General features: G+C 37.9%; 1 protein-coding gene across 1 annotated transcript; it reads left to right on the forward strand.

The window, feature by feature from the left end:
• On the forward strand, positions 1-21975 carry LOC135157920 (uncharacterized). The gene is made up of 7 exons (XM_064115115.1): positions 1-9; positions 484-608; positions 1370-1439; positions 10099-10215; positions 16133-16318; positions 17610-17720; positions 19378-21975. Exons 1-7 carry the CDS (start codon positions 1-3, stop codon positions 19540-19542), a joined length of 783 nt encoding a protein of 260 aa, XP_063971185.1. The 3' UTR covers positions 19543-21975.
• The last annotated feature ends 4500 nt before the right edge of the window (positions 21976-26475 follow it).

Here is a 26475-nt window from a genome sequence, read left to right on the forward strand (position 1 = left end):
ATGCTGAAGGTCAGAAAATATGAGCTGATTGCGTTTACAAACACATCTTTTGACATTTAAATTTTCCTCCGAATCATGATTTGAAAGACGTTTACGTTTAGGCATGGGAATGGAGGACATTGAACACACCATTTGTTTCTCATTATATTGCGTTTTGTAATCACGTTTCAATCATGATTTATGTTGCCCATTAAATTTGGAAACCGACATTGAACACACCCCATGTTTAAGGTATGTATAGTAAAAGGAATAGGGCAATTTGTAACTGAAAAGCCCCCACTTAAAAATGTTCATTGTCATGGCAGTTCCCTGTACAGGTTTTCAAAGTCGCAGTGGTTTGAGATGAATTTACCAAAATGATTTCCCGTCAAATTAGTTCAGTTGTGAGTCACAACACAGTGAGATGATGAATATTAAAAATGTTTTCACGCTTATGTAATCCACAAGTGAGGATTTGTTCTCCCATTCTCTCTCCACCCTCAGATACGTGACACATTCACAGCATCCAAGAAATTCTTTGAGCTGTCAGAGAAAACTAAGCTGAACTACATTGGCCAAAATGACAGCAAATTCTCTATTCATGGTTTTGAAGAGACAGAAAAAGAACAGTAAGTTTATTTATACTTTTGTATGTATTTATCATGTTGCATATATACACACCATACATTTCAACTTACAAATCAAGTGAAATGTCAAATCATGCGCATTAATTTGTCCAATATTATAGATTCTATTATATTAAAACAATGTAGCAAATATTCAGTGGAGAGTTTATCAAACATGCATGTAGGATTTGAGTAAAAGATGTCAACTTCTTTAACTTTCTACATTTTATATTCTGGCATTCTTTCCAAAATTTCATGAGTACTACAAAATCCACCTTCATTGGAGTAGACGAGGAGTACTATTGTGAATTTGTTCTTTTAATAACCCAGGGAATAATTTTCATGGTATTGCACTGCAATTTGCTTTGTATTTTTTATGACTGCTATAAAACAAAACTTTGTTTATATAGCAAATTATATAGGACTGTACAGAATACAGAGGCAAGCTTTTCTCTAACAACCAGTACTGGGTGCACAGAAACGTTAATAGCGCTATTATGCTTGTAATGTTCAGGGGCCCCTGTTACAACAGGTAATGTCTCAGCAATGCCTAGTGTAAGATCAACAGGTCATATCTTGAATCAACTTTTGACATCACAACCTGAATGTGACGTGGCCTAATGCTAGCGTTACCAACGTTTTTGTGCAGTCTGTATAGGACAGCTATTAATCAAACTTCAGAAATAATATATTTTCCTGGTTGTAACCCGTTAGCCTTGCCAGTCCATGATGAAGTTTTGTTTTGTTTTTGTTTTTGTTTGTAGGTGCTGTCCAGAAAGAGAACGGGATCTCAAGCAGTGTTTTAACTACACAGTCAAAGCAGCAACAGAGGATGTATGTTCTACTTCTTCTCCCTATGTGAGGGACTTTGCTTGGCATCTTTCTATACTGATAAACACTTTCCCACCCTCCCCCTCCCCTCACTCCATCCTGACACCTCTATGACACTCATCCTGTCTCTCCCTAGCACCCCTCCCACCCTGTTTCTCCCCCTGTGAGTGACTTGGCTTGGCATCTTTCTATACTAATAAACACTTTCCCACCCCTCCTCCCCCTACCCTCACTCCATCCTGACACCTCTATGACACTCATCCTGTCTCTCCCTAGCACCCCTCCCACCCTGTTTCTCCCCCTGTGAGGGACTTTGCTTGGCATCTTTCTATACTAATAAACACTTTCCCACCCTCCCCCTCCCCTCACTCCATCCTGACACCTCTATGACACTCATCCTATCTCTCCCTAGCACCCCTCCCACCCTGTTTCTCCCCCTGTGAGGGACTTGGCTTGGCATCTTTCTATTCTAATAAACACTTTCCCACCCCTCCTCCCCCTACCCTCACTCCATCCTGACACCTGCGTGACACTCATCCCGTCTCTCCCTAGCACCCCTCCCACCCTTTTTCTCCCCCTGTGAGGGACTTGGCTTGGCATCTTTCTATACTAATAAACACTTTCCCACCCCTCCTCCCCCTACCCTCACTCCATCCTGACACCTGCGTGACACTCATCCTGTCTCTCCCTAGCACCCCTCCCACCCTGTTTCTCCCCCTGTGAGGGACTTGGCTTGGCATCTTTCTATTCTAATAAACACCCCCCTCCTCCCCCTCCCCTCACTCCATCCTGACACCTCTATGACACTCATCCTGTCTCTCCCTAGCACCCCTCCCACCCTTTTTCTCCCCCTGTGAGGGACTTGGCTTGGCATCTTTCTATACTAATAAACACTTTCCCACCCCTCCTCCCCCTACCCTCACTCCATCCTGACACCTGCGTGACACTCATCCTGTCTCTCCCTAGCACCCCTCCCACCCTTTTTCTCCCCCTGTGAGGGACTTGGCTTGGCATCTTTCTATTCTAATAAACACCCCCCCCCCTCCTCCCCCTCCCCTCACTCCATCCTGACACCTCTATGACACTCATCCTATCTCTCCCTAGCACCCCTCCCACCCTGTTTCTCCCCCTGTGAGGGACTTGGCTTGGCATCTTTCTATACTAATAAACACTTTCCCACCCCTCCTCCCCCTACCCTCACTCCATCCTGACACCTGCGTGACACTCATCCCGTCTCTCCCTAGCACCCCTCCCGCCCTGTTTCTACCCCTGTGAGTGACTTGGCTTGGCATCTTTCTATTCTAATAAACACCCCCCCCTCCCCTCACTCCATCCTGACACCTCTATGACACTCATCCTGTCTCTCCCTAGCACCCCTCCCACCCTGTTTCTACCCCTGTGAGTGACTTGGCTTGGCATCTTTCTATTCTAATAAACACCCCCCCTCCCCTCACTCCATCCTGACACCTCTATGACACTCATCCCGTCTCTCCCTAGCACCCCTCCCACCCTGTTTCTACCCCTGTGAGTGACTTGGCTTGGCATCTTTCTATTCTAATAAACACCCCCCCCTCCCCTCACTCCATCCTGACACCTCTATGACACTCATCCTGTCTCTCCCTAGCACCCCTCCCACCCTGTTTCTACCCCTGTGAGTGACTTGGCTTGGCATCTTTCTATTCTAATAAACACCCCCCCCTCCCCTCACTCCATCCTGACACCTCTATGACACTCATCCTGTCTCTCCCTAGCACCCCTCCCACCCTGTTTCTACCCCTGTGAGTGACTTGGCTTGGCATCTTTCTATTCTAATAAACACCCCCCCTCCCCTCACTCCATCCTGACACCTCTATGACACTCATCCCGTCTCTCCCTAGCACCTCTCCCACCCTGTTTCTCCCCCTGTGAGTGACTTGGCTTGGCATCTTTCTATTCTAATAAACACCCCCCCCCCTCCCCTCACTCCATCCTGACACCTCTATGACACTCATCCTGTCTCTCCCTAGCACCCCTCCCACCCTGTTTCTACCCCTGTGAGTGACTTGGCTTGGCATCTTTCTATTCTAATAAACACCCCCCTCCTCCCCCTCCCCTCACTCCATCCTGACACCTCTATGACACTCATCCTGTCTCTCCCTAGCACCCCTCCCACCCTTTTTCTCCCCCTGTGAGGGACTTGGCTTGGCATCTTTCTATACTAATAAACACCCCCCCCCTCCCCTCACTCCATCCTGACACCTCTATGACACTCATCCCGTCTCTCCCTAGCACCCCTCCCACCCTGTTTCTACCCCTGTGAGTGACTTGGCTTGGCATCTTTCTATTCTAATAAACACCCCCCCCCCTCCCCTCACTCCATCCTGACACCTCTATGACACTCATCCCGTCTCTCCCTAGCACCCCTCCCACCCTGTTTCTACCCCTGTGAGTGACTTGGCTTGGCATCTTTCTATTCTAATAAACACCCCCCTCCTCCCCCTCCCCTCACTCCATCCTGACACCTCTATGACACTCATCCTGTCTCTCCCTAGCACCCCTCCCACCCTTTTTCTCCCCCTGTGAGGGACTTGGCTTGGCATCTTTCTATACTAATAAACACTTTCCCACCCCTCCTCCCCCTACCCTCACTCCATCCTGACACCTGCGTGACACTCATCCTGTCTCTCCCTAGCACCCCTCCCACCCTTTTTCTCCCCCTGTGAGGGACTTGGCTTGGCATCTTTCTATTCTAATAAACACCCCCCCCTCCCCTCACTCCATCCTGACACCTCTATGACACTCATCCCGTCTCTCCCTAGCACCCCTCCCACCCTGTTTCTACCCCTGTGAGTGACTTGGCTTGGCATCTTTCTATTCTAATAAACACCCCCCCCCTCCCCTCACTCCATCCTGACACCTCTATGACACTCATCCTGTCTCTCCCTAGCACCCCTCCCACCCTGTTTCTCCCCCTGTGAGGGACTTGGCTTGGCATCTTTCTATTCTAATAAACACTCCCCCCTCCCCTCCCCTCACTCAATCCTGTTACACCCAGACACTTCTGGGCCCTATCTTTAATACAAGTATTGATCCGATCAACCTCAGCTATATGGAAATCCATATCTGTCATAATTTTTCTCACAGAAAATATGCACAATGTCCTACATAAACATAGAGGATCACACTGAATTTTCCAAAATAACTATGGATGTATAAGTTCACAACATATCTGGAAAACATCTGGAACTAACATGCTTTTTAGATTATGACATTGCTGGCTTTCCATAGTTTTGGTTGATTGGATTAATCGTAACTCTTTGCAAGACGGAACCCTGAACTCCAACCTTGTTTCTCTATATTAATAAGGGCTGTTAAAATATTGTTTTGTTTGCCATAACAGAGATTTAAAAAAAATGGGTCGGTCAGGCGGATTCTCTTTTTCTTTTTCCTTCCCATGTCATGGATTATAATCTATCACATCATGTGCCAGTAAAAAAAAGAAAAAAAAGGAGGCAAAGCAATTACAATTAGGGTCGGTGGGCACATTTAGTGAGGGAGGGTCAACTTTGAATAGAAAATTAATAAAAAGTTAGCAGATTTGACAAGGGTCGGTCAGGTTACTGCAAACAAATATTTGTTTTTTTGTGGCTAAACAATCCCCCATCTTTCCGAGCACGTTCAACCAGCTTCTCCCTAGCCTATAATTTAAGGGTAAATTTCCAATTTGTCCATTGCTAACTCATCCACCCATCATATACACGGCGGTAGTCTACCTTCATTTAGTCTTTAATCAATGCCATTCCGTCCATTCACATTCCATCTAACAACCATTTCGTCCAATCACCATTTCGTCTGACCATTTCATCCCATAACCAGTTGGTCTAAGATCCATTTCTTTTCATTAATTTGGCACAATTAACACTTAGTCCAGTTAGACCAAATGGTATATGGACTAAATGGCTATTGGACCAACTGGTTATTAGACGGAATGGTGAGTAGACGAATTGGCAATTAGACCATGTGGATAGTGGACGAACTGATGGTAGACCAAATGACAGTAGACAAGTTGGCAATAGGATGAATTGGAGCATAGGACATAAAATATATACAAATTACCAGGCAGTGACATTATCAGTCAGTTCAGTTCGGATGAATGCATCTGTGAGGATATCAAAACAGCTAGGTCTTCATATTTCATTTTAATTGGTCAAATGTTTGTGCAATTTAAGTCTAGTCCCACCCCAGAAAAACTTGATTAGAATCAATAGAGAAAAATGAAATGAATGAAAAACCGAAAACTTAATCAAATTTAATAATTAGATGTAAAATAAGAAAGTTTTAAAATTTTAAAGTTTCCCTTATTTTTCACTTGTACATGTACTTAGAAGAGTAAGAAGGCAAGATGGGGTAGGGATGGGGGAGGCTAACATGGATTCCATTTCCTGGGTACAGTTAGATATACAGGAATAATTATGTCCTACATAAATTAAATCCTGTGTGCTGATTGGTTTAAATAGCATCATGTGACCAAACATTCTCACTATTATGCGATGATGTTGAAAATGAAACACCCACTGAAGAAACTTTACTATTCTGTGCATCAATGATGGAATAGTGCTCTACTGTATTCTGGCGTAGACACTACCGTAATCAGCGTTCTGCATTGGCTTTTGGAAAAGGTCAAGTCAGCGCAACGGGTTATCTATATTTGGTTCAGATTGAACAAGGATTTACTACGAGTACAAGAACTAGATTATCAAGAACTACCCGTATTGCTATAACTTACTAAAGTAGGATATAAAACCAATATACCAGGCCTTTATTTCGGAAGTATAGAGGGAATATTCATCCTCGGTTATACTGGCAAAATTACTAGTAATGGCATGCCAGTCCAATCTCGAACGAATAATTCCCACTATACTTACTCAAAGCCTGGTATATTTGTATAATAGACATCTACATATAACTCCCATTATTTAGTTTTTGCAGTACTGATTATGTCGAGGCTCTTCAAAATCATACTCACAGATCTGGGCCCCATCTTACAAAGAGTGGAGATTGATCCGATCAATCGCAACTATGGACGGCCAGCAACGTCAACATATAAAATGCATGTTCAAAATTTTTTCTAGATATGAATGTATATCCATAAATTGATTGATTTCTTGACAATTTGGTGTGTTCTTTGTTTACAAAGGACATTTTACAAATTTCCTGTAGAAGAAATAATGACACTGATGGATTTCCATAGAGTTACGATTGATTGGATCGATCATAACTCTTTGTAAGACCGGGCTCAGGACTCTTATAGAAATCCTTCAACCCCAGTCCTTGTGCTATGGCTATTATTCAGCGTTATGCTTGAATCATCCCCTGGAATTATGTCTTTGTGGGATTCGTTATTTTCCATTTTAATGTGAGAAGATGACAATTGAAATTCTATATAGGTGCTTTGTAGCGCAATAACAGGAGTGCTCTTCATCTCTTTGAATAGGAATGCTTCTTTAGGCCCCGCAGCTTCATGTATTTAGTGAGCTATATACAACGTAGTCTGCCCTCAGAAAATGAAAAATTCCTGAAGGTCTAATACATAAATAGAAAAATAAGATAATAAAATAGAAAAAGAAATAGAGAGAGAGATAGGGAGAGCCTGTTTCATAGATTGCATTCATTCAGCACAAGAGAAAAAAAAAGGGTATTTGAATATTTTTGCAAGTGAAGTAACTTATATTATTATATTGAAATAGCCCCCCCCCCCCCTCTCATTAATTGCTATTGAGTTTACATTCTGAGTGAGAATGCTTTACTCGTTTACTACTGAATTGTATAATCACTATAGACTTCATATAGACACCAGCAACTTAAGATTTGGCAAAAGGTAAAGTGTGATATTTTCTATTGTTGTCAGAGGAAAGGGGGGGGGGGCAGCGGGGGTGATAAAATGAAGTAAAGCAATCAGTATATTTGATAGTAATGGGTGCTGTCAACAATCATTATCCAAAGAGGCTTAATTTTCATAATGAGTGGACAAAATTTTCTCAGATAGCACGCACTGCGAGTAAGAATGTAACATTGAAGATGTAGTGATGGATCTAAAATTTTCCGGGTGGGGGCGGCATTTTTGTACAGGAATAATTTGACAAGCAAAAAAAAAGGTTATCACTTGCGAATGTATGGCATATTCCCCTAAGAAAATATATTTATGTGTCTCTGAAAGAGATTTGCTAGTGTAAAGATGTATTTAACTCCAAGCGCAGTGAAAAGTGAGGTCCCTGGAAAATCGTAATGTTTCAAAGTTCAAATGAAGTTTACAATCATTTTGAAAGAGATACACAGCGATTAGTGTATGTTGATGGGTAACTGTTGTTGACCAATCTGTCAGGATTTAGTGCAGAGAACAACGACACATTGTCACAATGTTCGTCTTCTCAGCTCACTACACAAGTCCTGTTCATTAATGTCACGATCAGGCCCGCAACTATCACATATGAATTATGTATTATGAAATGCGCTAATGAATACTCCTCAGTCTTTACATTATTTCCTTCTGAACTCTCTACCCTCTGTCTCCTATACTTCATAAAACCATTCTGCCCTCTAACTTTCTCCCTTTCATAGCCAGCAGAGGTAAGTGAATTTGCACCTTGCATAGTTGAATTAGACCTTTAAAAAATTCTTATGCTGCCCCCATCCAATCAACCCTAAAATGTGAAAAAAAAAAAGGAGGATCGCTGTTTTTTTAAGGAGACCAAAAATATACAAATGCAATGTTTTTGTGAGAAAATATCAGATTTAGGTGAAGAATTTGCTCAAATTTTTATTCAGTGGCGCAAAAAAAAGCACTTTAATATGCGTTTTGCCATGTTTGACTGCGGAAACAAATCTCCCATGCTTGATTTTCTTTGTGCAGCGCAGCAGCGAAGGTTTTAAAATACTGACCCAACTTTCCGATTTTGGTCTGAAGAGGGCATTACTGCTCTTTAAAGGCCTCTTGTGAACACCTTTTCTAGCATGTAACATTCCTGTTATGACGTACTAAACCCCAACAGCCAACACTCCCTGGTTACACTTCGTAATTCCAAAGGTTCTTTATTCCGAAGGTTCGTAATTCCGAAACACGTAAATTGCCTATACCTCGATGTTCGTTTATCCGAAAACGTAAAAGGGTTCGTTAATCCGAACATTTGTGGCGTTATTCCGAAGGTTCGTTTTTCCGAAGGTCGATAATCGAAAACGAAATAAGGTTCGATGTTCCGAAGGTTCGTTAATCCAAAAACGAAATAAGGTTTGTTGTTCCGAAGGTTCGTTAGTTCGAAAACGAAATAAGGTTCGTTAATCATTTAGTTTTCGGACTAACGAACCTTTAGAATTACGAACCTCATTTCGTTTTCGGAGTAACGAACCTTCGGAATTACGAACCTTATTTCGTTTTCAGATTAACGAACCTTCGGAATTACGATCCTTCGGAATTACTAACCTTCGTAAATACGAACCTTCGGAATAACCGAACCTTCGGAATAACGAAGCTTCGGAATTACGAATGTATGCGACACTCCCTTGCCTCTTGTAAATCGAAGCACAAAAATTAATTTCCTTAATGGTAACCACCAACCTGAAATCTTTCCTTTCTAATAACCGAATTGCATGCCTTTTTTTTCTTTTTAGTCCAGTCAATGTGATTGTTCTAACCTTTGTGTCTGTGTCAGAACTCAAGAGTAACATTGGTATAATTACACATATCAATACAAGGGCCCTGTCTTACAAAGAGTTGTGAATGATCCGATCAACTATGGAAAGCCAGCAACGACAACTTCTAAAATGCATGTTTGTGCAAGATATTTTATAGATAAGATGTATATTCATACATTCATAATTTCCTTGAAAATTCAGTGTGGTTCTTTTTCCTTACAATTGACATTATGCAAATTATTTGTAGAAAAAATTATGACATCGATGGATTTCCATGCAGTTGAGGTTGATCGGATCAATCGTAATTCTTTGTAAGACGGGGCCCCAATGGTATTGTTTGCATTATGAATGTGATTGATCTAGCATTTTTGTCTTCTTATCTTATTGACTTTGTACACAAAAATATTGTAAATACCAGTTGTGGTATTGATCTCAAAATGAGTTCTTACAGAATCCAATAAAATTACCACCAGTGTCTGCATGTATGAATTAAAAGGTATGAGCCAAATGGCTCTGGAAGAAAATGCGTATTTGCTGCGACATGAGCAAAGTAAGCCTAGAATTCCAGCAAATGTCGGGTGTTTTTCTATGCAAATTTTGATACACTGTCCCACATATGCTTTTCTGTGTTGGTGATCATCAGAAATATTGGTTTTGAGCTATTAAGGTTTCATGATTTTACAAAGATAAGTTTACATTAATGTACCAGATCTAGTTATATTTTATATGATACTCTGGTGACGGTTAGTTAACTTTGATTTGAAATACTTTCTCATGAAATAATTGTCTGCTGCAACTACTTTCTATTACCTTTAAGTATGTGAAGCAAGTAGTTGATAGTCAGTGAAAATAACTGACAACTGTTATAAGCTACTGAAATCCATGCATCTGATTGGTTGATCTATGAGAGCAAATTATATCAGTGAAACACTGACAAGATACTACCTGAGACTCTCCTGAAGTAATATTCAGTCTCTATCTTTCTTCTTGATAGATGTGGCCCGATGAGACGATACCTGAGTTCAGACAATCGATGGAAGAGCTTTATAGATGGTGTACAAAGCTAAACCACAGGATACTTGATGTTATTGGTCATTGCCTCAAATTACCGGTTAGTATTCAACTTAGTATCAAGGCTCTGTCACGTCGTTCCGTGCAAGCCTTGCGGGTAATTGCCTGCAACCCACCCGCGATATTGCTTTGAGCATGTTCAAAACTTTTATGCGTGCAAATCAGACTTGCGTGTACTTCTGCGGGCAACTGCGTGTGAGATGCATGCGAGATTATGTCAACAGACCTGCCAACTAGTACGTTTTAGCCGTATTTAGTACGTTTTTGCAACCAAAATATGGCAGTACGTTTTTTCTTTAAAAAATATGTTTTTTGTAAAAAAAAAAAAAAAAAAAAAAAAAAAAAAATTAAAACAAAATCGTAATTTATTGAGAAAAATCATCTCTATATGTCTCTATTTCATAAAACGTACACAAATATGGTTATTAGATCAATGTAATTTCAGGTAACTTGTTTTTTTTTTCAATCATTTTGTCAAAACCAGGTTGAGATATACACAAGTTTCAATGGTTTTTTTTTTCATCTGCAAGAGCAGTGCGCATTTTAGCTTGCATGCAGCTTGAGCGCCGTGATGGGCGAGTGCGCCAAGAATTTTATTATGAAATACACTTTTTTGGGGGAAAATACAGTTTTTTGTATCACAGAATACAGTTTTTCATTCCCACCGGTTGGCAGATCTGTGTCAATGCGGGCGACCTACGGGTAGCAAAAATAGTTACCCGCAAGTCGCATGCAAGGCTTACACGGAGCGATGTGACAGGGCCTTTATCTTTGAAGGGGAAGTACATCCTGATTGATGATCAGCTGATCCTGAAAAATGCCATAAAATGAGAGAAACATATCAATGAAAGTTTGAAAAAAAGGTTGTTTTTTTTTATTGATAAGAGTAGATTTGGAGTGTGTGTCCCAGTGGATTAGTCTCCGGACTTTGAAACAGAGGGTCGTGGGTTTGAATCCCAGCCATGGCGTAATTTCCTTCGGCAACAAATTTATCCACATTGTGCTGCACTCGACCCAGGTGAGGTGAAATTGTGAATGGGTACCCGGTAGGATATTTCTTCAACGCTTTACCGCCTATTAATATGGCGGCTCAGCTACAGCCGGGGTAATAATATATGTGGGCCATCCTGGGAAAATGGGTATTATAGGTGAAATTTTGGATTTTGTTTTTTTTATGTTTTCTGGTACCTGGACACATGTACAATGTGTATACAAAATATTAGAGTCTAATTCATATTTGAATTAGAGATATGGCCAATTGAATCAGGGGTACCCCCCCCCCCCCCCCCCCCCCCCGCCTGGCTGTATGGGTCGTCTTGGTAGTCGGGCTTATTATTCATCTTTCCATGATAGGGAAATGTTGGTTCTTTTGGAACGCCCAACATATACCTGGCATAGGCGAGGTAATCTATTGTAGTGCAGACATAATTTCATATTTACACAGCTAGGCGAATACAATAAAACAAATTATTCTACATATTCAACCACACCCACACTAGAACCCACACCCACATTACATGCACAAAAACCCTTATGGAGACTATTTATCATACTATAGTTCGTCATAGCGCGAGGTTTTAACATGGGAGGAGATTCCCAGATCCAATGACCAGGGGCAGATGGGGTTGGATTATTCATCTGATTTTGTTGTTGGGGGCAGCTTATCATTCTTTTTTTTTTGGGGGGGTGCCCACCCCCACAGGCGCCGCAGAACATTTTTTGAAAATGGGAGGGGCTGTCCATGCAAAAAAAATCACAATCAAATGGTAATTTTTTACATGTTTATACATGCATTCTGGAGGGAAAAAGTGGGGCCAAAGCCCCTGCCCACCTCCATCCTAGATTTGTTCCTGCCCATAACCCCCCCCCCAAAAAAAAAGACACCACCTTGCTGTGTGTCCATACTTCACTTTCTCGCAAAGTAAAATCTAAAAAAAATCATGCTTAAGCTTTGGAAAATAAACACAAACAAAATTCAATTTTGCAAAAACAAGTTTTTTTCGGTGGCAATAAACAATAGTGAAAAGCTGATGCGAGCTACATTTCATAAAGATTTAATATGACAGCAACTCTTGATGAAATATCATCTTTCATTGAACGAGCGAATCAGGAAGCAGAAGTTTCACTGTTTTCATGGTAGTTTTCATTCGAGCAAGGGATCAATCATATCAACATTTCATGAAATGGGCCATATTTGGTTTCTTTTTAGGGATGGGGGAGTCATGAAAATATATTTCACAAATTGCTGCCAAATTATCTGGATCACTGAAGGATTTTTTTTTGTCACTTCGTTTGAAAATAAGAATAAAACTGTGCATAAAAACTTGGCTCCACATATTAAAACGACAGGTATTATAACAACAAATAATCACAAATACATAATCTTCTTTTCTCCGCTACACTCTGTACACGTGTGTAATGATATGCGTTGTAAACATAAAAAATAATATCAGAGTTTAATTATTGATATGGAAGAGACTACATACATTTACTCTCTTCTATGCAGCAGTATTAACAAAACTCAGGAATGTGCATCGCTCTCCACTGTCCAAATTTGCACAAAAAATGATATAAATCACGATAATCTCTCCTTAGTGTGTGTCTTTAACATTATCACAAACTTCTTAATACAGCAGCAAACTTACCACATTTCAATTTTCTACAATGACATCCTTCTAATGGGTCAGCAAACGTTACAAATTAAGTTGAAGTTTTTTTTATCGAAAAACTTCATAGAGTTTGTTCATTCAAAGTAAAACACGTATTCATTGTTCAATTTCCTCTCCTACCGGGGAGGCCGAGGTGCCTTGTCTTCATCTAAGATATTTCCATATATCATATTCCCTCTATTTGGAAAATCCAGTTGATAGCTTATCTGGGAGTATCTGAGAGAGTATGTCAGCAGGGTTCACCAAAGGGAATAATTTTCTTCCTCTGCATTGTTTGCTTTGTTCCGATGACTCGAATCTGCATGTTTGATGAATACATATATAAAAACAATCACATTACACTCTCATTTCTTCATGATCCATGGACATTTATCCACAACATGATATTTAACATACATTAACTTTTCACTCTTGGACTTTGTGTAAATGTTACTTGTATTTCTAATAAAGGTGGAAGTACTCCCTGATGTCATATTTTTCTACCAAAAATAACAAGATTAAACTATTGTTGGGTAAAAAAAATCCCTCCAAAATTCATGAGATGTTCATATTTAAATGTTTAATTTTGATATATCACTTGCAAAAAGCTTTCTCTGCATGAGCCTTTATCCAAATTTCTATATTTTTTCCATTTTTTATGGTTTTTATCATTTTATATTTTTTATATTTTCCATAATTCTAGATTTCATGTACTAATAGTGGTAAAATTAATTTCAAAACAATACCTTATAAAACGGCAATTAACCAAATTCGTTGAGAAATCGGTTACAACTGAATGATAAAGTCAAAACTGGCACACTATTTCCATATAGAATATAGATAAAGCATGGAAAGCTACCTGGAGCTGTGGTAATGGTGAATCCCATATCAGAGTCTTAAAGTACTTCTTGAAGGGCTGCTGTCAGCTGTATGTTGGTTCTTAGATGTCTTGTCCTCACTGCACTAATACAGTTGCTCTGTAGATCCTGTGCCTTTAACATGTTTAACACAACGAAAGAAAACAAGGCCAATTAGTTAACACATTTTCAGAGTTAAAGTTTATTTAAAAAAAAAAAAAATACTTAAGAAGAAAAAACTTTAAAAAAACAATTAAAACTATAGTAATTTTTTTTCTTCAAAAATATGTCTTTTCATTTTTTTTTAATATTGAATGATTTTGCGTAGAAAGTTGGAGAACCTCATGTTATGTAGCTCGACCAGATTGTAGAAAAAATAAGAAATACCCCACCCCCCACCCGCCCCCCAAAAAATATATTATTTTTTAATAAATTTCTTATAAATTGTGACAATCTGTTTTCTAGTTATAATTTCGATATCATTTGCACAGCTTTGGTGAACCTCATACCAAATGGACCCCACCCCCTCCGATTTAAAAGGGTACTCGGAGCTGAAAATAATTTCATCAAATGTAAGCAAATGCTGCAAATTTCATCAAAAACTAGATCTAAAAGGGTTTTTCATGCATTATAAAAACAGTTATATGCACGTCTTAATAAATATTCGTTAGATGGGCTGATGATGTCACATCCCCACTTTAACTTTTCTTATATCAAAACATGAAATCATACTTATTTTATTTGGTCATACGTGTGTGAATTATATGTAACCTTTTTGCATTAATTAATATCTAGTCTTGGAGGGGGGGGGGATAGAACAAACATAATTTCATGTAACAAGGTGAGACATCTTTGCATCAGTTTGTCAAGTAAATTCATCAAAACATGCATAGAATAATCGATATCTTTAAATTATCATAGCTCTTTTACTCCTTGTCCAATTTTGATTTGTTTTTATATTCATTTTTTACAAACTTGTTGCATGTGATAGATTATCTTAAATGGTTACAAGTATGTAACGAAGGCCTATCTAAGTAGGTGCAGATCTAGATCTAGTTGATAGCCTAGGCAGACATAAGTCAGATCTTAAAAAGGCCGTCAAAGTCCCGGACAAATACCGCGAATCGCTGCAGCAGTCTCATGTAATTTGACGTTTAAAGTCGTTCCTAAAAAAGCTCTCTCTCGATCGATCCACATAAACACGCAACACAAAATTCACATTCACGTGTTTAGTTGCCATATTCCTCGCATCGCAATTATCAATGAATTTAACAAAACAACTCAATCTGCAACATAATTTAACGTACCTTCATGGATTTCAGCCAAGGGAATTAAATCCGATCAACATATATCCGAACCCGCCACCAAATATATCGAGCCGATATCCACAGTTCTGAAAAATAAAAATGCGCCTGACATTTTTTTTTTATTTACCGCGGGTTGTTTGTTTTGTTTTTCCTCGCAACGCGCGCCAGACAAAAGTTTGATGACACGCGTATTTAAATGACGTCCTAGCGCATTTATTGTCTCTCACCAATAGTCTGGTTTTCGCGCGACGCCACACATATATTATCAAAGCGCAGTTGAGTATATGCACATAGTAACTGCGCTATATAAATGAACATATTATTATTATTATATGATTTATAATCATAGCCACACAGTCAAGCCGGGGTAGACACACAGTCAAGCTATGCTTATAGTATCACCTCCTTCAATCTTCTACATTTTCTTTGTCATAGAAAATACAATCATATTCATATTTTTTATTGTTAAATATCTTGTTATGTATACCCAGTGGTTGTGTGTCCGGACGGGTTGGGTGTCCGGACACATGACTTTTACTCTCAATTTTGAAAAGTTTACAAGCAATGTCTTTAATTCTTTTAGCACAGAATATAAGAAAATATTATAAAGAACAAATATTGATGGTGAAAAAAAACTATTCAACCTATATTTTTGGTTTATTCCTGAGATAGAAACAAGGCTTCATTTCTGTTACGTGTCCGGACACCCAACCCCCAATCCTACTATATATTTTCTTTGTTATTTTGTATTTGTAAAATTACAGGAACAATAAATGACATGAAAATGAAATATTTTACCACTATGATAACTTTGCCATTGTGGCAGTTACCATGGTAACCATGATTGTATTTGAGTCCAGAGCCTTGTTACCATGGTAGTTGCCATAATAGCCAAGTTATAGCAGTCCTTTAAGAAACGGCCCCAGATCTGTGCGGAATGCTCAGGGTGCATTTAAATAAAGAAGATATATAGCAAGAAATAAAAGATAATTGAAGGGCAATTTAGAGGAATGTTTCTAAAGCTTACATTTATAACATCAATTTTGACTGCTATATTGTCTTTCTTATTTTTCATTGTTTCTTTGCATAATGTTTTAATTTTTTTGGCCCTTTTTCTCATCGTCACTTTTTTTATTCCTGATTAGGATCCTCATTACCTCAAGAATTTACACAGAGGTCTTGGGACAAAAGCTAATTGTACTATTTTAAGGTCGCTGTACTATCCTCCACCCGAGTTTGAGAAGGTCAAAGAGAATCAGATCAGATGTGGAGAGCATACAGACTACGGTGGAATCACGTTACTCTTCCAAGACAAGCAAGGAGGTCTTGAGGTGAGTCTAACTTTACATTAATCCAGATAGGCTATGATGAATACTTAACTTGTATCAGATCATATTTGGCAAAAGTATTTTGGTAGAATCACTTTACTCATCAAAGATAAGCAAGGGGTTCTTGAGGTGAGTCTAACTTTACATTTATTAAACTGTAATCCAAGCTATACAGGTGAAGTTACAAATTGATGCAGAGGTTCAAGCCCTGGTCTCATTTTTCGGATTGTGACATTGAAGGTCTGTCCCAGATGTAAATAACCATATCTGACTGATACACATCTGTAAAAACACAAACACACACTCATGATTATAATTGCTACCAATTGAATCATATCATATTTGGCCAGCATACTCTGGTTAAATCACTTTGCCCTTCTAAGATAAGTTGTCTAGCTCCTGCCTTTGTTGCAAACCCATCTACCATCTAAATTGCTTACTTCCTGTTCCATAGAGTAATATCATTTTTATGGATCGCAGCAAAAATTGACAATACCCTTATTACTGCGTAGTTCAGTGTCATTTCTTATTTAATGTTTCTATCCAAGATATCCAAGTTTCTTTTTTTCAAGCCGTAAATGACAAATAAAAGACATCTGCTGGTACAGTGCTTTATAAAGGAAAAGATACAAAGTATTTCAAAGTGTTGAAAGGATTATCCTTTTCCCATGTCATCACCATATTGAAATTTCATTTTCAGACTTTTGTATCAAAATATGATCTTTTAGGGTTTGCATGGTGGTATAAAGAATGGAGAAGATGGTTATGCCTGGAAAGGGACTTTGTTTCTTGCATTTTTATTCCAACTCAATCTCTTAAAACTTCTGTTCATTCCACTAGATCCAAACAGTCCTCTTCAGGACTTATCACTTGGTGAACTATAAACTTAAGCCTCTTCTCCCCTTTTAGTTTTTTTTTTAAATTCTTGTACAGGGAATGGATACTCTTATTGTAGCTTTTTCTTTGGTATTAGATTGTACGATTGGTCATTTTCAGTAATAATAGTATTATTGTTGGTAGTAGTAGTAGTAGTAGTAGTAGTAGTAGTAGTAGTAGTAGTAGTAGTAGTAGTAGTAGTAGTAACAGAAGTAGAAGTAGTAGTAGTAGTAGTAACAGAAGTACAAGTAGTAGTAGAAGTAGTAACATTAGTACGGTAGTAATAATAATGATAATATTAATTATTATTGTTATTATCATTATTGTTGTTACCGGTATTATTATTATTATCATTATTATTATTATTATTATTATATCTATTGTCATTATTATTATTTCTTTTATTCCTGGTATCCAGGTTCAAGATGTTGAAGGTGATTGGATATCAGCCAAGCCGGTAGAAGATGCAGTCATCGTCAATCTTGGGGATCTTATGCAAATGTGGACAGCAGAAAAACTCATCGCTTCAGTAAGTAATAATGATGATAATAACAATGATACACATCACTGAGGGCAGTAGTAAGAATTATACCACAAGGCACCTTTGGAACTGTTCTAACATGCCCGAGGCATAGATGAGGGCATTAGGACTGTTTCAAAGGTATTAACAAGCGTGTGTGATCATTCTAATGCCCCATCAAAATGATCTATTTTTTATTAATTGATTTTGTTTTTATTGAACAGGTTGGCCCCATCAGTACCGGTAAGTAGAATATTGTTAGGTGGGCCTAGATAACATAAAATACAGAAACATAAATATACATTAATAAGGCCTGAAAACAGTTTAAATGTTTATCTCGTCTGCATAGCAGAGCAAGACTATAGGCGCTGCTTTTGCAACAGCGGCACTGTGGTCAACATTGAAATCTTAAGTAAGGTTAAGTTTTTGAAATGTCATCACAACTTAGAAAGTATATGGACCTAGTTCATGAAACTTGGCCATAAGGGAAATGAAGTATTACTTAATATCCTACTTGACTCTGAGTTTCAGGTCACATTTGTAAGGTCAAATGTCATTTAGGGTCAATGAACTTGGCCCATGTTGGGGGAGTGAATATCAAAATCTTAACCAAGGTAAAGTTTTTGAAATGTCATAACTTAGAAGTACATGTATATGGACCTAGTTCATGAAATATTGACATAAGGTTAATTGAGTATCATTAATTGTCTTGCATGAGTTTTAGGTCAAATGATTAAGGTTCAAAATTTATGTAGGTTCAATGAACTTTGACCATGTTGGTATTTTTAGAAATGTCATAACTTTGAAAGTTTATGGATCTAGTTCACAAAACTTGGACATAAGTGTAATCAAGTGTCACTGATTGTCTTGCACGAGTTTTAGGTCACATGATTAAGGTCAAATGTCATTGAGGGTCAATGTCGTAGGTATGTTTTGAAAATCATCATAACTTTGAAAGTTTATGGATCTAGTTGATGAAACTTGAGAATAAGGGTGCACAAGTTTCAGGCCACATGGTCAAGGTCAAAGGTCATGTAAAGTCTGATTTGTGAATAATTATTTTATAGTCATTTACAAAGTCAGCACTGCTTCTATATTGAATCATGTAATGCAGGCGAGACTGCCTGAGACGTTTAACTTGTCTACAGTCTGTGATTCCGTGTAAGTCCATAATTTGAATAATCATCAAGAACAGAGCAGGAGCAATTTTATAAAACCATGAAGTACAAAGCGTATGTTATTTCCCTTGTCTGAAATGTTGCCAATGGTGTGGAAGAGCTGTGGTGTAGTGGTTCTGACTGTTGCCTTGTAAACAGAGGGTCGTGTCGTGTGTTCGAATCCCTCCGTGGTCTAGCGTTCTTTGGCAAGGCGTTAATCCACACTTTGCCACTCTCAACCCATGTGCTAAATGGGTACCCGGTAGGATGCGAAAGATATTGTATGTTTGAATTTGCCAATGCCATCGTGAGGCTGCAAGGAATGCTCCCCAGGGAGTGGAAATTGTGCACTCATCGTGCGGGATTGAAATGAATCCAATGACAGGGGGTTCAATATGCTGTAAAGCGCTTTGAGCCGTTCTAGGAAAAGCGCAATACAAAAATTGGCTATTATTATTATTATTATAATTATTAATGGTCCCATTAACTTTGTATTTTGTTATAAACAGGTACATCGGGTTATCATGCCTAAGACTTCTGAACCCAGACAATCCATCGTGTTCTTTGGTCACCCGGATGATGACGCGATCATTGAATGCATCGATGGAAGCAATAAGTACCCTCCAGTAAATAGCTTGGAGTACCTTGAGAAAAGACTATATGCGACGTACTAGACAAGAACTATTTCTACATGTATATCAGATTGTTTTTATCGGCAATATTATAAACTTGTTTTTAAATCGTAATTTGAAATGGAGATGATTGGATGAAATGTATTTACATCAAGAGAACGTTGTGATATTTCGGGCCCGGTCTTACAAAGAGTTACATTTGATCCAATCAATCTCAACTGCATGGAAATCCATCCATGCCATAATTTTTTTCTACAGGAAATTTGCACGATCTCCTTTATAGCAAACAAAGAGAATCGCGCTGATTCTTTGAGAGAACAATGTATGTATGGACATACATCATATCTAGAAAATACTTTTAACAAATCTGCATTTTTGATGTTGACATTGCTGGCTGTCCATAGTTAAGATTGATTGGATCAATCGCATCTCTTTGTAAGTCGGGGGCCTCTGGATGAATGTAATTACTCAATGTATCATTGGTTACTGATAACAAAGATACTACAAAGGGAAGATCAGACAGTACATAGACCGCATAATGAAACGCTCGGGAAGAGCGCCCTACAGCGTTGTGTAAGTAACAAACTTTTTCTACCTTTGCGTATCGCGAGATGGTTGTGTACAAAACATATGAGAGAAATGGTGAAGGGTTGAAGGAATAGACGATTTTTATATTAAGAATTTTTTTTTCTTCAATTTTCCCCCTTTAATTTGTGATGAATATATTTTAGAGGTGTCTTGGTAATAAAACGTGGAATTATTCCCATGCGCCACCCTTAAGCCCTCTCCAAACTCCCCTCTCTCATTTTCCCCATATGTTTTATACACAGTCGCGTGCCGATATGCGAAGGTTTACCTACTCAACGCTGTTGGGCGCCCTTTCCCCATAAGCATTTATCAAGCGTTTCAAATAATCGTCGAAGTGTCCGGTCTTCCCCTTGTAGTATCTTTGTTGATAATCAAAAGAAAACTGCTGAATTTTGTGAATTTTTTCAAAATGGGCTGATCAATGCACTTGTTTTGTTTTAGTCCTAACATAGCACTTCATCCTCAGGCAAGAGCTTAACCTGCCTTGCTTCTCATCACTCTGTGAACGAGATGACCAATAGCTGAAAATGTCCACCAGGAGTGGGGAAGGCACATTATTTATTTAAAGGAGAATGAAACCCTTGAAACCAGCTGAATCCATATCAAAGAGAAAAATCAAAGAAACATATTGTTGAAAGTTTGAGGAAGATTGAATGAATAATAAGAAAGTTATGAGCATTTAAATATTGAGATCACTAATGCCATGTAGATCCTCCCATTGGCAATGCGACCAAGATCTGTGATGTCACACACGTACAACTCCCTCATTACTTTAGTACTTATTTCACTTATATTCTCACTTTTATAGAGTCTAACCCAAGGTGATGTGTTCTCTTTATGAGAGGACAAGTACAGAGGTTTCACAACATTATATCATTGATGAATCGTTTGTCATATGATTAGAATGAGCAAAAAGAGATGTTTTGGGGTATATTTTCAGTGTCCAAAAGGGGAGAGTTGTTCATCTGTGACATCATAGATCTTGGTCGCATTGCCAATGGGAGGATCTCCATAGCATTAGTGATCTCGACATTCAAATGCTCATAACTCTCCTATTGCTAGTCCTATTTTACTCAAACTTTTGTTGATCTTATTCTTTGATTTTTCTGCTTTCACAAAAGCTAACTTGCTCCAAGAGTTTCATTCTCCTTTAAGAGTGATATTTCATATATTATCGGAATTTTTCCTCACACATTGGCAAATTTTTAAGCATATATCCAACTTGATTGCAAAAGAAATGTCTTGAACTGAATAATTATGAATGGGGGACTTATTTTTACCTATGTTAGCATACTATAAACCCAACCCATTCCCTGCGCAGAAAATTTTAGAGTATCATTATTTTTTGCAAAAGTACTTTTTTAAAAACTCAATTTAATTTGTAAGATTTTTTTTGGTCCATTTATCAAGGGGTAAAAATTGTTGTTTTACTATCAGTTATTTCATGTTAGATATAAAGAAATAAAGGATATTTTAGGTTGCCTTTATCATGCAAGTGACATGCTATAAATAGTACAAAAAATGTTTAGGCTAAAAAAAATGAAAAAATGAATAGTTTCTTGTAGCCTTCCAAAAGCATAAGTTAACTTCAAGACTGTATGAAATAAAAACATAAATATTACTAACTGAAATAATGCTTTAGTGTTAAATATATGTGTAAATATCCTTTTCTAAACATATGAAGATGAATAGATAAAATGAAGGAGTACTTCTTTACATTACCATCTTTAAAAAAAAATTAAGATGGTATCTTTGAAGAAAAAGATAAAAAAGAGTAGCACAGGTATCTATGAATTGGTTGAAAATTAGACATTTGTACATTTTTTGAAACCAGATTGATTAAAAATGTACGGTTCGATCCCTTTTAAATTTTTTGCCTTGTAAATATACATTAGACAGTACTCGACCATTTTTTTTTAACTCCTACATTTGATGTATTTATCATGTAGAATTATGTAGGAGCTGCATCCCAGGGGAGAGGGGGGTACCCCCTCCCCTCATGATTATGTTTAACCCTACGTAGGCCGGGGTATTTTGGGAGATCATATGGCCGGGGGAGGGGCCTCCCAGGCCAAGATATGTAATAAGGGAGAAAAATATCTTATTTAATTGATTAGGCACATAATTTTATTTGTCCTGCCTCCCCACAAAAAGATCCTTTCAACATGCCCAGGTGCCGCTTCTACAAAATGTATTTGTCTTTGCATGTGCCATTGTGTGTTGACCAACTATCATAGACAAAGTTTTATTTTTCCCTATTGCCTGTACAATATTGGATTCTAGAGGGCAGTATTCTTCCTAAGCCCTTAAAGGAGAATGAAACCCTTGAAACCAGCTGAATCCATATCAAAGAGAAAAATCAAAGAAACATATTGTTTGAGGAAGATTGAATGAATAATAAGAAAGTTATGAGCATTTGAATATTGAGATCACTAATGCCATGTAGATCCTCCCATTGGCAATGCGACCAAGATCTGTGATGTCACACACGTACAACTCCCTCTTTGCTTTAGTACTTATTTCACTTATATTCTCACTTTTATAGAATCTATCACAAGGTGAGGTGTTCTCTTTATGAGAGGACAAGTACAGATGTTTCACAACATTATATAATTGATGAATCGTTTGTTATATGATTAGAGCAAAAAGAGATGTTTTGGGGTATATTTTCAGTGTCCAAAAGGGGAGAGTTGTTCATCTGTGATATCATAGATCTTGGTTGCGTTGCCAATGGGAGGATCTCCATAGCATTAGTGATCTCGACATTCAAATGCTCATAACTCTTCTATTGCTAGTCCTATTTTACTCAAACTTTTGTTGATCTTATTCTTTGATTTTTCTGCTTTCACAAAAGCTAACTTGCTCCAAGAGTTTCATTCTCCTTTAAATATGTGATGCCCTTCAGATCAATGGGGCAGAATTATTTCTAGTTGCTATTTGCAGTTATATGATATATATATATTTGTTCATCAATCTCTTCTTACAAGCTGGAGTGAGTTTATAAACAATGCACACAAGATGATAATAATCCTCATAATTTCAGTATATTTTTTTATATTTTGCTTATTATATTGGAACTTCCTTTCCTGGTGTTTTCCGGATATTATAATACATTGGTCTTTTGATTATTGCTTGCCCTCATAAAGAGAAAGCCTCTTTTATTTCAGAAATTATTGATAATACCTGTGTTAGCTACAATGTACAACCATACAACCTGGGATAATGGTCACATATATTTCTCTTTGAGCTGTATCATCATCATTATACATTTCATGTACTGTTAATGTGCTATCAATGTCTTTGAGTGCTATTCTTAATGTGCTATTTTCTTATGCACTTTTTTGATAGCTAGATGAAATGATCAGTGCCAGCCACACAGAAACGTTGTTAGCTTAATAACAGAGCGCTAACAGTAAGCCCAGTCACATCTTTCGGATTGTGACGTCAAAACATTTATTTCAACGTGTAAGTAATGCATTGTTGTAACATTAGGCATCGCTGCTACATTACTGGTTGTAACAGGGCCTCTGTTAGCGCATTGTTAGCACTAACAACGTTTCTGTCCTGTCAGTACTGATAATTACCGTTAGTTTCTTATCCAATGAGACTGAGTTTCTCTGTGCTTTTTTTATATATAAATGTTATGTGTCTGCAGATAAATGGAATTTTTGGTCTATTTGAAACCTTCTCAGATGACGGATCTCACTCTGACTATTCCATCATTCAGATTTATTCTGTGTATACTAAAACAATGTACTGTGTTGGAAGCTGCTTTAGCTCATTTGTGTTACACTAATATTGCACATGATCAAAGATTTGGAAGAGAAATAAAAATACAAAGTAAGTATACCATTTTCAATGCACTATTGTTTTTTAAAGAATATCCTATTAATTCTAGTCAAAAATTCATCATTTCACTCTCTGAATTAGCAATGAACTTCAGAATTTTGGATGGATTTAAGATGGAACACCCGTCATTAATAATGGTAATCTGTACTGAAATTTAGTTTGTTTCGATGTACTGTGAGACATAACCAAAGACTTCTTGAGTGCATGTTTTGTATGGGTCATAATTGTTTGAAAAATATTCCCTATTCTATGCATGCTACTCTCCAAAGCTATGTCAATAAAATAGCGATTTTGTTCCATTTATAAGTATTCTATCTTCATTATTGAATACTCTATGGTTTTGCTGTGCTGGTATTTACAAATTTGTTTTAAATACAACTCAAAAAGACTTTACATGCGCACTGTATAATTATCGCTGATTTAACCTCAAACCATTACATTGCAAATCTATGTTTTGAATTTGTTCATATTCACTCATACTCATGAGCAATATATACATTTGTTTATGTGCAAAAGCATGTTCACTTTTTAATCAGTGTCGGACTAACCTCTTACATTTTGATGGCCAATCCAGTAAGGCTTTTGGTATCACAAAAAATTAGCTTTGATATACATGTATATTTATAAAACATCCCTTGTGTGCAAAATGTTATGTAGCACACATTGATTAAATTAGACTCTGAAGACTGTTAATGTACATCTGCCATTTATCCATATCAACCCATTCTATAAAACAAATAATGTATAGGTCATGATGTTAGTAGCGATACAGTCATCATGGGTAGGTACAATATTTTGCTAAAGCAGTCCGCACTTGTACCTTGTACAATCGCGGTAGATACCCTAGAGTGCTAATTATCGTCACAACACACTTACAACCTGTGCATTATTTGTTTCATTTAAATCATTGGCAAATCTTTGATTCGCACTCCATTCTTTGTGAAACACCTGGGCTCGGTAACACATAGATTAGCGGTCAATCGCTAAATGGACTGACCAATCAAGGTCAATGTTACACGTGCATTTGGTTCGAAATTCTGACCAGGAACCAATCTGAAGTATTCTTTCATATTTGCTATTCATCGCTAAGCTTTGTGTTTACGGGGCCCAGGACTGTGAGTTTTGTTTGTTGATTGACTTCTGTATGGTCCTGTCACATCGTTCTGTGCAAGCCTTGTGTGTGACTTGCAGGTGACTATTCTTTGCTACCCGCAGGTTGGCCGCATTGACAGTATCTCACTTGCAGTTGCTTACTGGAGCACACGGAAGCCTGATTCGGGCGCAGACACGTTTTGAACATGTTCAAAACTCACGCAACTCACCCTTACTTGCGGGGAACGATGTGGCACGGCCCTTTGCGAAATGTTTCTCTTCTGTTATAATTATATTTCCTCAGATTTTATATTATTTGATACATAACGTTCTGGCAATGTTGTATTTAAAATTGATAATGTCATATCAGAATGATGTGTAAAATTAGAACATTGTACTTGGGGTATCAGTGGGCAATGATAAAAAGCACTTCATTCATCTTACAAAACAACTGTAAACTGATCTTCTTTACATTTTCTTTTATTTTCATATTCATACGAAATATATAAAAGGGACACAAAATAATGTGTATGAAAGATATACAAGAGAATTGGGGAATGAAACAGAGGGTGTGGGGTTTGGGATGGAAGAGAGAGACGGGGATGAAATATTGATGGAGGAAGAGAGAGAGGGGTAGAGGAGAGGGGAAGAGAGATGATTAGCGGGTAGAGGAAGAAGATAGAGAATACAAGAGGGGGAGGGAGGGAGATAGAGAAAAGAGGGCTTGACGGATTGAACAAAATAATAGAGTAGATTTAATTTAGTTTACTGATTGAAATCCATACTAACTGGATTATTCATAATTTCAACAGCAATCGTTAAGGGAGCAAATATCACAAAACAGTTTAATAAACGGATTAATAGTTAATAAAATCAAAGCAAGTTAATCCACATTATAACATTGGAATCTACAGTAGGCTACATTTAACTGCCATTTAATATTACAGGTATAATTAAACGAGAAGCAACAAATCAGTAAAAAAGTGTATACATGCTTGTGTATTGCACACTTTTGCATGAGAAAAGATAATTGGGGTTATAAGTTACAAGAGGAGAGGGGGCAGTAGGCCTATTACCACTTTGTGGATACGATAATGTAGAAAGGGCGTGGAGGGAGGGGTTTAAAGGGAATAAGATAGCGGTAGCCGATCCTGGTATTAGAAATAAGGGGGCACAAATAGCAAATTTTGAAAATACGAGGGGGGGGGGGCGTCCATTGTGTCTCCACCTGGATCGATCCACCACCTAACATTATATAGACTGAAGTGTGAGTTGTGAGGTAGAGAAAGGTCTTTGACACTTGAGTTGTATGATGTGATGTGATCCGTTGTTGGGTGTGAGAGCGATCGAGGAGGTCTTGAAAGGGAAGAAATTTTAGCGAATGTGTGAGAAGATATGAGATAGGGTGATATATCATTCGTATGGTACTGGAATATCTCTAAATGG

Source organism: Lytechinus pictus, unplaced genomic scaffold, assembly GCF_037042905.1.
Source record: "Lytechinus pictus isolate F3 Inbred unplaced genomic scaffold, Lp3.0 scaffold_20, whole genome shotgun sequence".
Taxonomy (NCBI): Eukaryota; Metazoa; Echinodermata; class Echinoidea; order Temnopleuroida; family Toxopneustidae; genus Lytechinus; species Lytechinus pictus.